Source organism: Sorex araneus, chromosome 4 (genome assembly GCF_027595985.1).
Source record: "Sorex araneus isolate mSorAra2 chromosome 4, mSorAra2.pri, whole genome shotgun sequence".
In the NCBI taxonomy this organism is placed as follows: Eukaryota; Metazoa; Chordata; class Mammalia; order Eulipotyphla; family Soricidae; genus Sorex; species Sorex araneus.
Genome location: NC_073305.1, coordinates 204223778 through 204238001, shown reverse-complemented (window position 1 = coordinate 204238001; position 14224 = coordinate 204223778). Strand labels below are relative to the sequence as shown.

At 45.2% G+C, this 14224-nt stretch overlaps 1 protein-coding gene and 1 non-coding gene across 2 annotated transcripts; one reads left to right on the top strand and one right to left on the bottom strand.

The window, feature by feature from the left end:
* The first annotated feature begins 5266 nt into the window (after positions 1 to 5266).
* On the top strand, positions 5267 to 9929 carry MRPS17 (mitochondrial ribosomal protein S17). The gene is made up of 3 exons (XM_004615909.2): positions 5267 to 5361; positions 6773 to 6912; positions 9275 to 9929. Exons 2-3 carry the CDS (start codon positions 6790 to 6792, stop codon positions 9536 to 9538), a joined length of 387 nt encoding a protein of 128 aa, XP_004615966.1. The 5' UTR covers positions 5267 to 5361; positions 6773 to 6789; the 3' UTR covers positions 9539 to 9929.
* A 315-nt stretch (positions 9930 to 10244) lies between these two features.
* Positions 10245 to 10351, bottom strand: LOC129404535 (U6 spliceosomal RNA). Its single transcript, XR_008629933.1, has one exon. It is a non-coding gene; the product is annotated as a U6 spliceosomal RNA (small nuclear RNA).
* Between the last annotated feature and the right edge of the window lie 3873 nt (positions 10352 to 14224).

Below are 14224 nucleotides of genomic sequence, written 5' to 3'. Positions count from 1 at the left end.
GGAATGCCCTGCCACAGAGGCGGAGCGGGGTGGAGGGTGGGGGTGGCGGAAGTGATGATGGGACCATTGGTGGTGAAGAATGGGCACTGGTGGAGGGATGGGTACTCCCATCATTGTCTGACTGAAATGCAAGCACAAAAGTTTGTAAATCTGTAACTGTACCTCACGGTGATTCACTAATAAAAAAAAAAAACCAACAACAGTGTCTTGAGCAAATGGTGCCAGTAAAATTGGAAAATAGCGTATAAAAATTAAAGTTGGGTCCACATCTCACTTACACAAAAGTCAATTCAAAGTGGGTCAAAGACTTTGAGATCAGGCAAAAATCTATAGAGTACACTGATAGGCAAATCCAGAGACTATAAAACAACACTCCTGAAAGAGAGCGATGCAGAGTCTCTTGTCCCCGCGCCTGGCTATCTTCACTGGGGCCCCTTGGAGCAGAGCGAGTTGAGTTTCCCTCCCTGCCCCAAGCAGATCCCCGGCAGCCGAAGACCTCTGGAACCCAGCCACAGCCATGCTCAAGGCCACTCTCCACACGTTCGGATGAGCCTCACGCATGAAGGAACCGGCAGAGAAACCCAGGTGAGCGGGACCCAGAGCTGAGATCTCTAAGCCTGCTCGGACCGGGACTAGGCCTCCTGCACCCAGACCCCCCATTTTCCAGTAGTTTTGCAGCCATACCTACAAACTGCACCCCCCCCCAAATGCCATGTAATCCCATCAATAGCCAAGACCCAGAGACTAAAACAACGCTTCCGGAAGTGCCTCTTATAACCTAGTTCTCCCTCTCAGAGAACCTGGCAAGTTACCGAGAGCATCCTGCCCGCACACAGAGCCTGGCAAGCTCTTTGTGGCATATTCGATATGCCAAATACAGTAACAATGATGGGTCTCATTTCCCTTACCCTGGAAGAGCCTCCAATGCGGCACCACTGGGAAGAGCGAGTAAAGAGAGGCTGCTAAAATCTCAGGGCTAGGACGAATGGAGACATTACTGGTGCCCGTTCAAGAAAATTGATGATCAGCGGGATGACACTGATGACAGTGATACAGTGATACACTGATAGGCATATAAAGGCAAAATGTTCCAAGATTTGGACCTCAAAAGTGTATCCAATGATAGGGTGCCACTGATAAAGGTGACAGAATCAAAAAATAACTAAATGGGAGTGCATCAAATTAAAGAGTTTCTACATGGCAAAAGAAATGGTAGCTGAAACTAAAAGACAATTAACTGGATGGGAAGAAAATATTCACATTCAACACACATGGAATATTTAATTGGGCAGTTCAGCCAGAGGCATGGCGGTGGTTGTTGGGATGTTAGTGCAGCTGGCTTTGGGAGGGAGGGAAATTGCCCCACCTCCCACCCCCAGATCACCCCAGAGGTCTCAGCTAGGACTGGGTATAAAGTAAGTAGTTATAGATAGGTATGGAGACTACTTATTGGTTAGGGGAACATTCAACACATCAGATAAAGGGTTGAAATCCAGGACATATAAAATACTCACAAAGAGAACTATCAAAATCCCTATCAAAAAGTAGGGGGAGGAATTTAAAAATAGGAAGAGGAAATAAACACACACAGCTCAAAAAAAGAGAGACAGATGAGCAGAAAGCCAGGAGTAAGCCTTTAACACCACTGGGTATGGCCCACAACCAAACAAAAAATTACAAGTCCTCATCAGTAACTGACCCATATAGCAACTGAATCTAAGGTTTGTAGTCTCCAAAACTGTGAGGAAGCAGATTTTTTTGTTTTAAGATATGCTGCCTGTGGAATTTTATCATGGGAAACTACTACAATATTAATTCTAGTACTGGTGTTATTATCTGCATGGACACATTTACCCCCTCCTCTGCCCCTTTGACTAACTGGGTCAATTTCCCTGTCACCTCTCCACCCCTCCTGCTCTTTCATTCCCACTGCAGTTACCTTCCACTTTCTCCCACCTCTATTCTTCCTCCCCAGCCCTTACCAGAATGATTGTGAAAACTATAAATAGCAAAACTATTCTCCCTGTGATATATGGGGGAAGTCAGGGGTGTGGGTGGGGGTGGGATGGAGAGTGGGGAGGTGTTCAGTGCTGGGGACAGAATCCACGACCTTACCTGCAAGACTGCAAGGCCAGCACTCTACCACTGAGCTGTGCTCCGGCCCCAAAAGTCAGGTTCATAATGAGAAATGCTTCCTGGGTGTAGGTATATCCTTCACTAACCTCAGTCCCTGCCACTATTCCTTTACTCCTTTATTCTGTCATACTAGACTCTTACTCCATCATACTACACTCTCTTGTGCCCCTGGCATCCCTATGAATGCTCTCGCTCTGCCTTAAAAGCCCTCACCACATCCATGGCCCTGTCTTCTTAGCCCATTAACCCTGAACAGGACTTCTATATTGATCAAACCTATTTCTCCCCAAAATTAGGCTCTCCTTTCTCAAGGTTCCCATTAGTCATCATCACATCATCACTGTTATCCCATTGTTCATCAATTTGCTCTAGCAGGCGCCAGTAACATCTCCATACATTCCTGTCAAGTGCTAGTATAGCCCGATGGCATATTGGGGGCTCTTTCAGGATCAGGGGAATGAGGACCGTCGTTGTTACTGTTTTTGGCATATCGAGTATGCCATGGGTAGCTTGCCAGGCTCTGCCATGCAGGCGGGATACTCTTAATAGCTTGCTGGGCTCTCTGAGAGGTTTTTCCCCCCCTATTTACCTATTCTTACTAGACTGGACTTTTGGAGAATGGGGATCCTCTTTGATATTTTCACCCTCAGTGCTTCCCACTACCTGAGACTAAATGATCTGTAATTTTTTTTTTGCTATGAAAGGAGAATTGGGGACTAGAATGATAATTCTAGTAAGGTGCTTGCTTTGCATGAGACCAACCCCGGTTCAATCCCTAGCATCCCATATGTCCCCCATGCACTGCCAGGAGGGATTCCTGAGTGCAGAGCCAGGAGTAATTCCTGGGTACTGTCAATGTGGCACTAAAAGCAAGAGGAGGAGGAGGAGGAGAAGGGGGAGGAGGAAGAGGAGAAAGAAGGAAAAGGAAAAAAATTTAAAGGAGTATTGGGAAAATTAAGGTTTGGATAAATTCTTATTTTCTTAACCTTCTTTCACCAGTTGCTAAAGTGTTTCTCAGTTGTCTTCAAATTATGCTACTGTGCCAACTGATAGCCAACTATTTTATTTTCCTTTTGAGAATTTTCAAACAATCTTCCTGTTACCCTAGAAGGCGTTGTTAAGCAGCGGACTCATTGCCCATCTAATTCCTTTATAACCAGCACATTTAGATATAATGAACCACACCAGACTTTTCTCAGAGTCACTAATACTGAGAAAGAACTTCTAAAATCACAGTTCCCCAAGCACCTAAAGATTCTCTCACCCTTCTTTCTCACCTTGTAACTATAATTTGGACAAATTATTAGTACTACTTTCCCTGCAGCATTGTATCCTAAGCTTGTTAAAATAGAAACCAAATATAACTGAAACGGATTTCCTTCTGCAACCTGCCTCTGAGTCTTTTCTTAGGAAATAAATGTAGCGACTGTGATCCTTGAACCAAAGACAGGACAATGGGCTCTCCCATTCCCAGGGCAGGAGATACAAAAAACAACTTTCAAGATGCCACAAAGTTTGATGAACCAAAATCCTGTGACCAATGACCCCCCCCCCTTCACAACTTGTTCATGAAGTGGTGAAAAATAATTTGCAGTTCCTTGTACCTACTTTAAAACAACCTGCAAAACAGATAGTACAGGGTTTACGGTACATGCTTTGTAAGCTGCTACACTATTTTCAATGCAGCAGGACCCAGAAAGTAAGAATCCTCTGGAACTCTCACCACACGCCCCCCCCTTCCTGAACTCCTCTTGAGAGTCCAAAAAAGAAAAAAATTTTCCAGGGGGCTAAGTTTTAACATCTTTTATTATTTTGTATGTGAGAAGCAAGCTAGTATTTTATATTTAACAAAATGTACTTAGAAAGATGCGGGGGGGGGGGTGGGGGCTGGCGGGGAGAGTTGCAGGTGAAGGAAAAAAATTATGGTCCCTCTTGAACCAGAGCTTGAAAGAGCGAGCAAGCAAAGACAAACAAAGCTAGTGAGATAAGAGACAAGCATGTAAGAACAGTCCCTTGAAGAGCAAACAGATTGGACATTTTATTTTTTATTTATTAAAAAATATTTATTGAATCACTGTGCGATAGTTACAAAGCTGTTCATGACTGGGTTTTTAGTCATACAGTGTTCCAACACCCATCCTTCCAGCAGTGTACATTTCCCAGCACTAGTGTCCCTAGTTGACCTCCCATCACCCCCCTCCCCCAATCTCTCCCTTGGTACTATTTGCTGTAGAACAAATAAACCCTTCCCCATGCTCCAGAAATTCCCCATGCTCTGCAATTGGCTTTGTGAGGCTGAAGTGGAGCCATGACAGCTTCCTGGGCAGATAAGTCAAGCTGCTCAGAATTTGGAGCCGGGATCCTTGTCAAGACTCCACTGCGTTGGATGAGACTCAGACCCTAGCTTGAGCTAAATTTAATAAAGGGGCCCCGCATTTTCATCCTAGCTTCTGGTCTGGTCAATGTGCCAGCGAAACTCCCTTCCCGGGACATAACGGCTTCAGAACACAAAGTGGTAGAGTTCAGATACCAAAATCATTGTGGATATTTAAAATCTATAGAAATTCATTTATTTGTTTTTGCGTTTTGGGTCACACCCAGCAATGCTCAGGATTACTCCTGGCTCTGCACTCAGGAATCACTCCTGACGGTGCTGGGGTGGGGGAGAGTATATGAAATGCTGGGAATTGAACCCGGGTCGGCCGCGTGCAAGGCAAACGCCCTATCCGCTGTGCTATCGCTCCAGCCCCCAGAAATTTATTTTATGACCACTTCAATCCCCGCCCCGTGAGATTAACAACGATTCAAGTGCTTCCCTTTGAGTTAAGTTGCAGATTTGATGTCTTTATTTAATGAAATAAAGTTCTTTTAACTTGGAAAGCTCAGTGCCTAGACTAGGAATGGTTAATGAAGAAAACGAAACGAAACGGAAAGGAAAAGGGAAGGCGGCGCCGTCCCAAACCTGGGATACCCCAGAGAAAGGAGACCACCCTTGCCTCGGAGGAACCATCCGCTCCTGGAACACGCCTTTCTCGGCGGAGGGGGCGGGGCCTTCACGTTAGCCCCGCCCAGGCAAAGGAGCCCGTCCCCGCCCCGGCGCCTTTCAAGGCGGAAGGGGCGGGGCCTTCACGTTAGCCCCGCCCAGGCGAGGAAAACGGTTCGCTCCGCGGTGCGCCGTGACGCCATCACACTGGCCGGCTGCGAGGCGGAGAAGGGGCGCTGGAGGTGAGCGGGGGTAACGGGGGCTCAGGATTGGGGGCCGGCGATAAGTGAGAGCTGCAGATGGACGAGGCGAAGCGAACCGCTTCTGGGCAAAGCGACTCTCCGGGCCCGGCGCTGTGAATTAAAGCGCCGGCGGGTTCGAGGGCGTGGGAGGCGGCGGCGCCAGGGCCGGAGATTCGTGGTTTGCCTCTGACCCACTTTGAATTGACTTTTGTATAAGTGAGATATGGACCCAATTTTAATATTTACACGTCATTTTCCAATTTTCCCAGCACCATTTGCTGGAGACACTGTTTTTATTGCATTTCTTTTCACGCTCCCATTATTTGTAAATAATGAGCTGACCGTGTATGCAGAGGTTTGTCTTTGGGGATTTGATTCTGACCCGTTGGTCAGAGACTTTATCCTTATTCCCTACTGGAATATGCTATTTTGATCCCTAGAGCATTGTAGTATAGTTTCAAGTTTCATAATGAGATACCTTCCAATTTCCTGTTGTTCAGTGTGGTTTTTGCTATTCGGGGTCTTTTATGATTCCAAAAAACTTTATTCCTGAAAACACTGCTTTCGGGTATGGTTTGTTCCCGTTTGGAAAAAGGAAAATGAGCTTTAGAGAAGTTAAAATTAGAGCTTTGTGAGCTATGAAAGTGGACTCTGAGCCGGGAATAGCCCAGAGCACTGGTTGTGCCCATCCCTAGAGGGGGAAAAAAAAGGTGAAATCTTGTAGTTTGCAGTGACGTGGATAGAACTGGTGGATAACGTATTAGGTGGAATAAGTGAAGGAAAGAGGACAAATAAAAGATGTTCTCATTCACCTGTGGGATATATAGAAACAAAACAAGGGAATAGTATCAAATAATGACAAAACACTGAACTACAAAACTCAGATTACGGCACAGCATGAGGAAAGGTGGGAGAAAGTAAGAAAGAGAAGCAACTTAAGGGTGCTATGTTGGTGCTCGTGCAGTAAACGTGTACATGTAGCACTGTCGTCCCTACAGCAAAGCCCCATCGATTTGCTTGAGCGGGCACCAGTAATGTCTTCATTGTGAGACTTGTTACTGTTTTTGGCATTTTGACTACGCCACAGGTAGCTTGCCAGGCTCTGCCGTGGAGGCGAGTTATTCTCAGTAGCTTGCCGGGCTCTCTGAGAGGGACGCAGGTATCGAACCCGGGTTGGCTGCGTGCAAGGCAAACACCCTACCCGCCGTGCTATCACTCCAGTCCAAACGTGGATGTCAGAACCATAAATGTTAATAGTATTACAAACATGGTACCTAAACTATAAAAATAGGACCCTCCCCCCCAAAGAAAGGTATTTCCAGAAAGCCAACAAAACTGGATTTGAGGAGCTGTAGTGACATTTATTGAGCCATAACTGCCAGAATATTAAACTCCGAAATTTGTTTCTCAGATTTTCAAAGCCACATTATGTCAGTAGCTCGTTCATCCGTCCATGCCAAATGGATAGTGGGGAAGGTGATTGGGACGGCAATGCAAAGAACAGCGAAAGTGAGAGTGACCAGGCTTGTTCTGGATCCCTATTTATTAAAGGTAAGGAATGTCTCCTATATTTCCAAATGACCTTGATAAATCAGTGTGTTCTATATTATGGGCAGAAAAACACTTTACTGTCAAGATGTTTTGAACATCTGTGTGAACCAGGTACAAAGGTATATAGCAAAGTAAATTAATCACGATGTACAAATACAATTGATTTCAGTTCCATGTAATAGCCTTAACCGTGTTTCTGTGTGCAATGTCCCAGGTCATGAAAAAGAGCATTGTAGAGTAAAAGAGATTCAATTAATTTATTTTGGTTTGCAGTGCACACCCAGCAATGCTCATGGGTTATTCCTAGCTGTGCGCTCAGGGATCACTCCTACTAGCAATGTTTGGGGCGTCATATGGGATGCAGAGATTGAACCCAGGTGGACATGTGTTGCACACGCCCTACTCACTGTACTATCTCAGCTGGATTAAAGAGAGATGTGAGTTGAATACCTAAAAGAATTTTATCCAGAGGAGTGAGTGGAGAGACGTTATTTTAGCCCTGAGTAGTTTAGGGGAATTGAACTCAGAGTTTGCCACTTAATAGGGACTTTTATTGAATGACTACAGGATCAGATGGACTGAGAAGTCTTTTATCATTTTAGATTTCTTCCTAGAAGAAAGGAAAGACAAATTTGAAGACATAGGGGTAGGAATGGATGTATGAAACTGGTAAAGGATATTATTGCAAAAGTTTTTAACAATAGGGAAATGAGCAGTTCTTTGTGCGGTGTTAGTGGATGAGGAAAGATTTTTTTAAAGAAGTCATTTGTTAAGGAGAAGGATGTGTGCCAGGGATGTTTCTGCATTTAGGATTGAGTGTTTAGGAAAGTAGAATACCTTCTGTCATTGAAGGTCAAAAACATAGGTGCACCCTGAAGAATGAGAGCATGATCTTAGACTTTATTTTGAACACTAACTCTGTTTACTAGTGTTAACATTACCTAACTTACCTGAATCTGTTTCTTTCTGTAAAATGAAAATACCTGCTATAGCAGTTTATTAGGGGATTCTGGCTATTATCTGTGACTCAGTTGCAAAACCTGAGCAGAACATCTATGTGCTTTATTTACATTGTAAAAAGATATATTGTGTGTACACACATATGTTTATATGTGTATATGTGTGTGTGTGTGTATATATATATATATATATTCATATATATATATAAAACTTTGAAGTGCCGGTGTTGGTGCCTGGTTTTATGTTATTGAAAAATTGGGCTTGAAATGGTTAAGTGCCCAGCCATACAGCTCATGGTGGGAGTGGCACCTGTAGGCTATAAAAAAAGCCAGTGGGAAGGAAGTGTAGGTAAAGGGACAAACATAGTAACCTTTCAGTACCTGTGTTGCAAACCATAATACCCAAAAGGGGTGGGGGGCAGTGAAGAGGACTAGAGGGGCAGAAAGGAAACCGGGGACATTGATGGTGAGAAATGTACACTGGTGAAGGAACATTGTATGATTGAAACCCAATCATGAACAACTTTGAAGCTGTTTACCTCACAGTGATCAGTTAAAACATACATACATACATAAATAAATAAATAAATAAATAAATAAATAAATAAGCCAAGATAGTGATGGAGGACTGTGGGTACTTAGTGGGGGTAGATGTAGTTTGTATATCAATGCCATAAATTTTGACACTATTGTAACTTCCCAAACTATAATAAAATAATGTTTTTCAATTAAGAAAACATTTAAATAGCCTAGAGAAGTGTTGATCAATAAAGGCTAGGGGATTGAAGGAAATAGACTAGAGCAAGACTTTTAAAACTTTTCCCACTCACAGCCCTTTTTCACTCAAGAAATGCAACGTTGGCAGGTGTTGCCAGAAATACCTCAGATTCATCATGCAGTTGATTTTGAATTAACTCTTGGTAATTGTATATCCAGAAACCATTTGCTTTAGCAAATTTTTGTTATCTCACATTCAGTTCTGTAACGCTATCTGGGGCCATGATTCACTTTAGTAAGCTGGAGAGGGGCCGGGGAGATAGTGCAGCAGGTGAGGTGTTTGCATGCACAATTCCCCACACCCCATATGGTCCCCTGAGCCCGACAGCAGAGCCAGGAGTAAGCCCTGAGCACCACTGGGTGCGGCCCCAAAACAACAACCAATAAATAAATAGATAAATAAATAAATAAATGCTAGAGAGCTTGGAGACAGGAGCAGCTCTAGAACAGCCATTGCAATATACCGGAAATAGAATAGCTGACTTTTAAATATACTGCCATTTCTCAAGACTTAGCTTTTTCCCATGCATTACTTTTTTGAATATTTTGTATAGCCATGCCAGATCATGGATGGGATCAACTGGTTGGTTTCTCCTCTCAACAGTGTATTTTTTTTTCCCCCACAGTATTTTAATAAACGGAAAACCTACTTTGCCCATGATGCTCTTCAGCAATGCAGCATCGGAGATATCGTGCTACTCAAAGCTTTGCCTGTTCCTCGCACAAAGCATGTGAAACATGAACTAGCTGAGATTGTTTTCAAAGTTGGACAAGTCATAGATCCAGTGACTGGAAAACCCTGTGCAGGTACTGCCTACTTGGAAAATCCAGTCAGCTTGGAAACCACCGAAGCCAAAAACCTGAAAGAACTTTCCAGCTCTTCACAATAAAGGAGTAGAAAGAGACGGGTGGTTTATTTTTTTAAGGGAGAAAGTATCACCTCCAGCTATTTCTTCTGTTATTTATGAGATAGATAAAAGCATATGATTAAATACTTGTTGTCATTTTTCATAAAAGTTTCTGGTCATCTTTCAGAATTTCTCAGTCAACATTCTTATTGTACATTCTTATTGTATTCCTCACAGTCTCCTACATTATTTTGTCCATTCACTGTATCTGTATATTTTACTTCATTTTTAAGAATTTACAATATTAGGAATATCAGGGATTTAGCTCCATTGGTTTGTTATCATTCAAAGAATTGTGTATATCTTAAAACCTTTACTTGAAGGAAAAAAACCTTTTTAGATTAAACAGACCAAACCACATTAAATCATTAAATATATTTTTTGTGTTATATGTTCAAAGGTAATTTTTTTTTTCTGCCTTTTGGGTCACACCTGGCAATCCACAGGGGTTACTTCTGGCTCATACACTCAGAAATTACTCTTGGTGGTGCTTGGGGGACCATTTGGGATGCTGGGAATCGATCCTGAGTTGGCCGCATGCAAGGCAAATGCCCTACCCGCTGTGCTATCGCTCCAGCCCCAATTTCTTTTAAAAAAAATTTAACCAGTATCAAACAAATAATCCACATATTTGGGATTTTACCTTACTAAAAATAAAGACCTTATCAGATTTCTTTTAATTTTTTTTTTTAATATGGAATGCTTCATGAATTTGTGTGTCATCCCTATGCAGGGGCCATGCTGATTTTCTCTGTATCATTCCAATTTTAGTATATGTGCTGCCAAAGCGAGCACAGTTTGTCTTTATTTTATCTTGGGAAAGCCACACATATGCTTGGGGAACTGCATGGTGCTTGGGATCAAACCAGACGCGCATGCTGTGCATCAAAACCGCATGTAAAGCCAGTTTTCAACCCCTTGAGGCATCTCTGTGGCCTCATAATTGTCTTTAATAATATGAATGTTGACACATAGGAAATAGAACTTCGAGTTTGTTTTGCTTTTATCGTAGGCTCTAAGTTAAACAGGAGTGAGTCTTGCTTTGTATGGAGCTCACCCAGGTTGATCCCTGGTACCACATGGTTCCCTGAGCACCACAGCTGTGACCCATAAACCAAAAAAACCAAAAATCGCTTAAAGCGGTGGTAGGTTCTAGTAGACCAGAGGTGACAAACTATTTTGCCTCCCACCCTATTGCAGCAACACTGCCCCAAACCTGGAGTCTACCTTCTTCAAGGAAACAGAAAGCACCCTCACCAGTTACACCTGAGGTCTTTACTTCCTCCATCCTCCCCCATCATTTCATCACCTACTTTGGGAAAGCATTGGTTATTTTAAAATGTTTTTTACTGGAAATCATGGTGTAAAAATGAGGGCCAGGGCCAGAGCAGTAGTATAGCAGGTAGGGCACTTGCATGGGGCCAACCTTGGTCAATCCCCGACACCACATGTCCCCAGAGCCCACCAGGAGTGGTCCCTCGGCACCCCCAGAGGTGCCTAAAAAATGAACTCCCAGAAGTTACCCCACATTCATTCTAAGGCACTGAGTATTCTAAGCCACACTGTGAAAGAACCCCTCACCTTTCATTCCCTTCCCTCCCTCAGTAAAAAGCAATGAGCTAACGAACTCCAGAGCAAGGTAATAGCAGAGGCAGAGAAATGCAGAATAAATCACTGTCACTGTCATCCCATTGCTCATCGATTTGTTCGAGCGGGCACCAGTAACGTCTCTCATTGAGAGACTTGTTACTGTTTTTGGCATATCCAATACACACGGGTAGCTTGCCAGGCTCTGCCATGCGGGCTCCATACTCTCAGTAGCTTGCCGGGCTCTCCGAGAGGGGCAGAGGAATCGAACATGGGTCAGCTGCGTGAAAGGCCAAAGCCCAACCGCTGTGCTATTGCTCCAGCCCGGAGAATAAATAAGAATAAAAAGCAATGTCAGCAAAGATGTGGATAAACATTACATTTCAGAACAGATTTTAAAGCATTTGTTCCAGAACTACGCCTGAGAAATCCTTAGACTTAAGAAATTCAGAGGGTTCATTGTCACGACTGGCAAGGAGACCTCCCTCCGCTGTGCAGAACAAGGACCCTGCTTTCCTTTGGGGCAGAGTCTCCCTTCAGGTCACCAGCGTCTCCACTCTATAGCAAACCACAATCAGAAACTCCCCCAGCCTCTTATGTCCTGTCCTTGTGCTTCTTGTGTTCCTTTCCACTGGCCTCCAAAAATCAACACTTTACATCCCCCCATTCCTCTGCAGGATCCACTTCTGTCATCCCCTGTTATCAGTCCATATTTAAGTATTGCCCCAGTGGAAACTGAGTCAGTGAAAACTTCTGCCCCGGGCTTCCTCTGTCTAGAGATCACTTAGGTAAACTAGCTTCAAAGAACCTCTCAGTCCACAAACTGAGTTCCTGACCCCACCCCTCCTGATGGCCAGGAAAGCCAGCACACCCCCCGGATGGCATTGTCCTCCTAGCTTCAGCCCTCCTTTCTTCCATTTCTCATTTTCTGGCTCCCTTTCTGCTTTTATTTGGTCAAAAGTTTTGGGGCTGGAGTGATAGCACAGCGGGTAGGGCATTTGCCTTGCACACAGCTGACCCAGGTTCGGTTCCCAGCATCCCATATAGTCCCCTGAGCACTGACAGGGGTAATTCCTGAGTGCCGAGCCAGGAGTGACCCCTGTGCATTGCCAGGTGTGACCCAAAAAAAAAAAGTTTTAATGGTTAATTCCTAGCTTTCAGGAACCTCTTTGAAGAATACCGTCCTGCCCAGACCTTCATTTCCTTGGCCAAAAATGTCCTTTCTACTTCCTATCTTCCACTCTCCTTGGGTTGAGCTGTCACTTGCAGTTAGTTACTTGCTCTGCTGCCTTATCCCTCTCCCATCTCATGACCAGCAACCGTAGCCTCACAGCACAATACTTGACTCCAACAGTTTCACCTTCTGCCAGCTTGAAGGTAAGAGAGGGGCAGGCTAGTGCCACCATGTTAAAATGAACGGGAATTGTGCAGCGCAAGTTCCCGTTCATAAGAATGGGATTCTCGTCATAAAGAGAATGCCTTTGCAGGGCTGGAGCAACAGCACAGCGGGTAGGGCGTTTGTTTTGCACACGGCCGACCTGGGTCCGATTCCCAGCATCCCATATGGTCCCCTGAGCACCGCCAGGAGTAATCCCTGAGTGCAGAGCCAGGAGTAACCCGTGTGCATCACTGGGTGTGATCTAAAATGCCAAAAAAAAAAAAAAAAAGAATGCCTTTGCTCCCACCACGAACACTTTTATTAATGAACTTTATTTTTCCAGAAAAACATAAGTATATGATGTCATGGGGGTCCCAGGTTACCAGGTTACCTCCTGTAGGGAGGAGTGAGGTGGCAGCCTGGAGAAGAGACTACACGGAGAAGAAAGCAGGGAGACAGGGAAGCCCCCACCCACCCCTCCATGGCAGTGAATTCCTGGGAAGAAAACCGATAGCCCCAAGGCTGTGAAAACCCACCTTGTGAGCTCGGGAACTAAGGCCTGATGAGATGTTTACCTGCAGCAACACAGACCCCAGGAAAGCTGGACCCCCACCGCCACCAGAGAGAAGCTCCAGCTGGAACAAAGGCCAGAAAGAATTGTGCATATCTTTCCCCCAGCCCGTGTGCCACCTGTGCCCATATGTTGCTGCTGAGCACATGTGGTGCCCGAGCACATGTGTCGCTCACATCACCTCGAGATGTGGACTTTCATCTCATATTTAACACTGGAATCTGGGATGTGTGCTGGGGCTCTCTTTAGCCTTTGGAAAAGCCTCTGATCTCTCGAGCACCTGCCTCTCTCTCTCTCTCTCTCTCTCTCTCTCTCTCTCTCTCTCTCTCTCTCTCTCTCTCTCTCTCCACCCTCCCCCCCTTAAAACCTCCAAATAAAATCTGGTGTTTTCCTTGGTTGTTTGTTTTGAACTTTACTGCTCGTTTCCTCCTGAAATTCTTTCCTCAAAGAAAGATGAAGGACCACAAAGCACAAAGGCTTGGGTCAGGTAGAGGACTGATTTGCCTGTCTTGCCAAGAGTAACCCTCACTTTTTTTTTCTTGGGGAGCCTGCGTCCACGGCTCCCCAAGAAATCAGGCGGTGGGGCGGTGGGGATTAACTCCAGTGCCTCAAAGAACAAGTGGACGTCAGGTGTGACTTGGCGGCTGCCTAGGGAGGGTGGTGGGAGGGTGGTGTAGGGGCTGATCACAGACCTGATCAGTCTTAGATTTCTCAGCCGTTCTCAGGGTGGCAGAGGTACACTGGGGAGAAAGCTGCAGGCTGCCTTCTTGAGGCGTCGTCTCTCTCCACTTCACATAAGTCACCTGCAGCCCCCACTGGCCTCACTGCTTTCCCTCTATCCACCTTCGCCACCCCAGGAACGGCTGGGGAAACGTCGGGCTGGTAAGAGTCCGCAGCGGGTCTTGCTCCCCGCGGGGCAGTCAGTCCTAGAGCTTCCCCAGTCTGAGACCTCACAGAGGGCGTGAGATCTAGGACTGGGTTCCCTGGAGTAGAAAGCCCAGGACCCATCTCAGGAGGGGGAGAACCAGATACATGGGCTGGCCACACCTGTGCACGAGCAGCACGTGGACTCTGGCCGCTCCTGGGTGCCTGCCCCGCTCACGTCGGCTTTTACAGGGTTTCGCAAACGCGG

Excerpts from the sequence above, each read along its gene's own strand:
- MRPS17 (XM_004615909.2), top strand. The coding sequence starts at position 6,790 with ATGTCAGTAGCTCGTTCATCCGTCCATGCCAAATGGATAGTGGGGAAG. Across the intron at positions 6,913-9,274 it reads TGGATCCCTATTTATTAAAG|TATTTTAATAAACGGAAAAC; the intron begins GTAAGGAATGTC and ends TTTCCCCCACAG.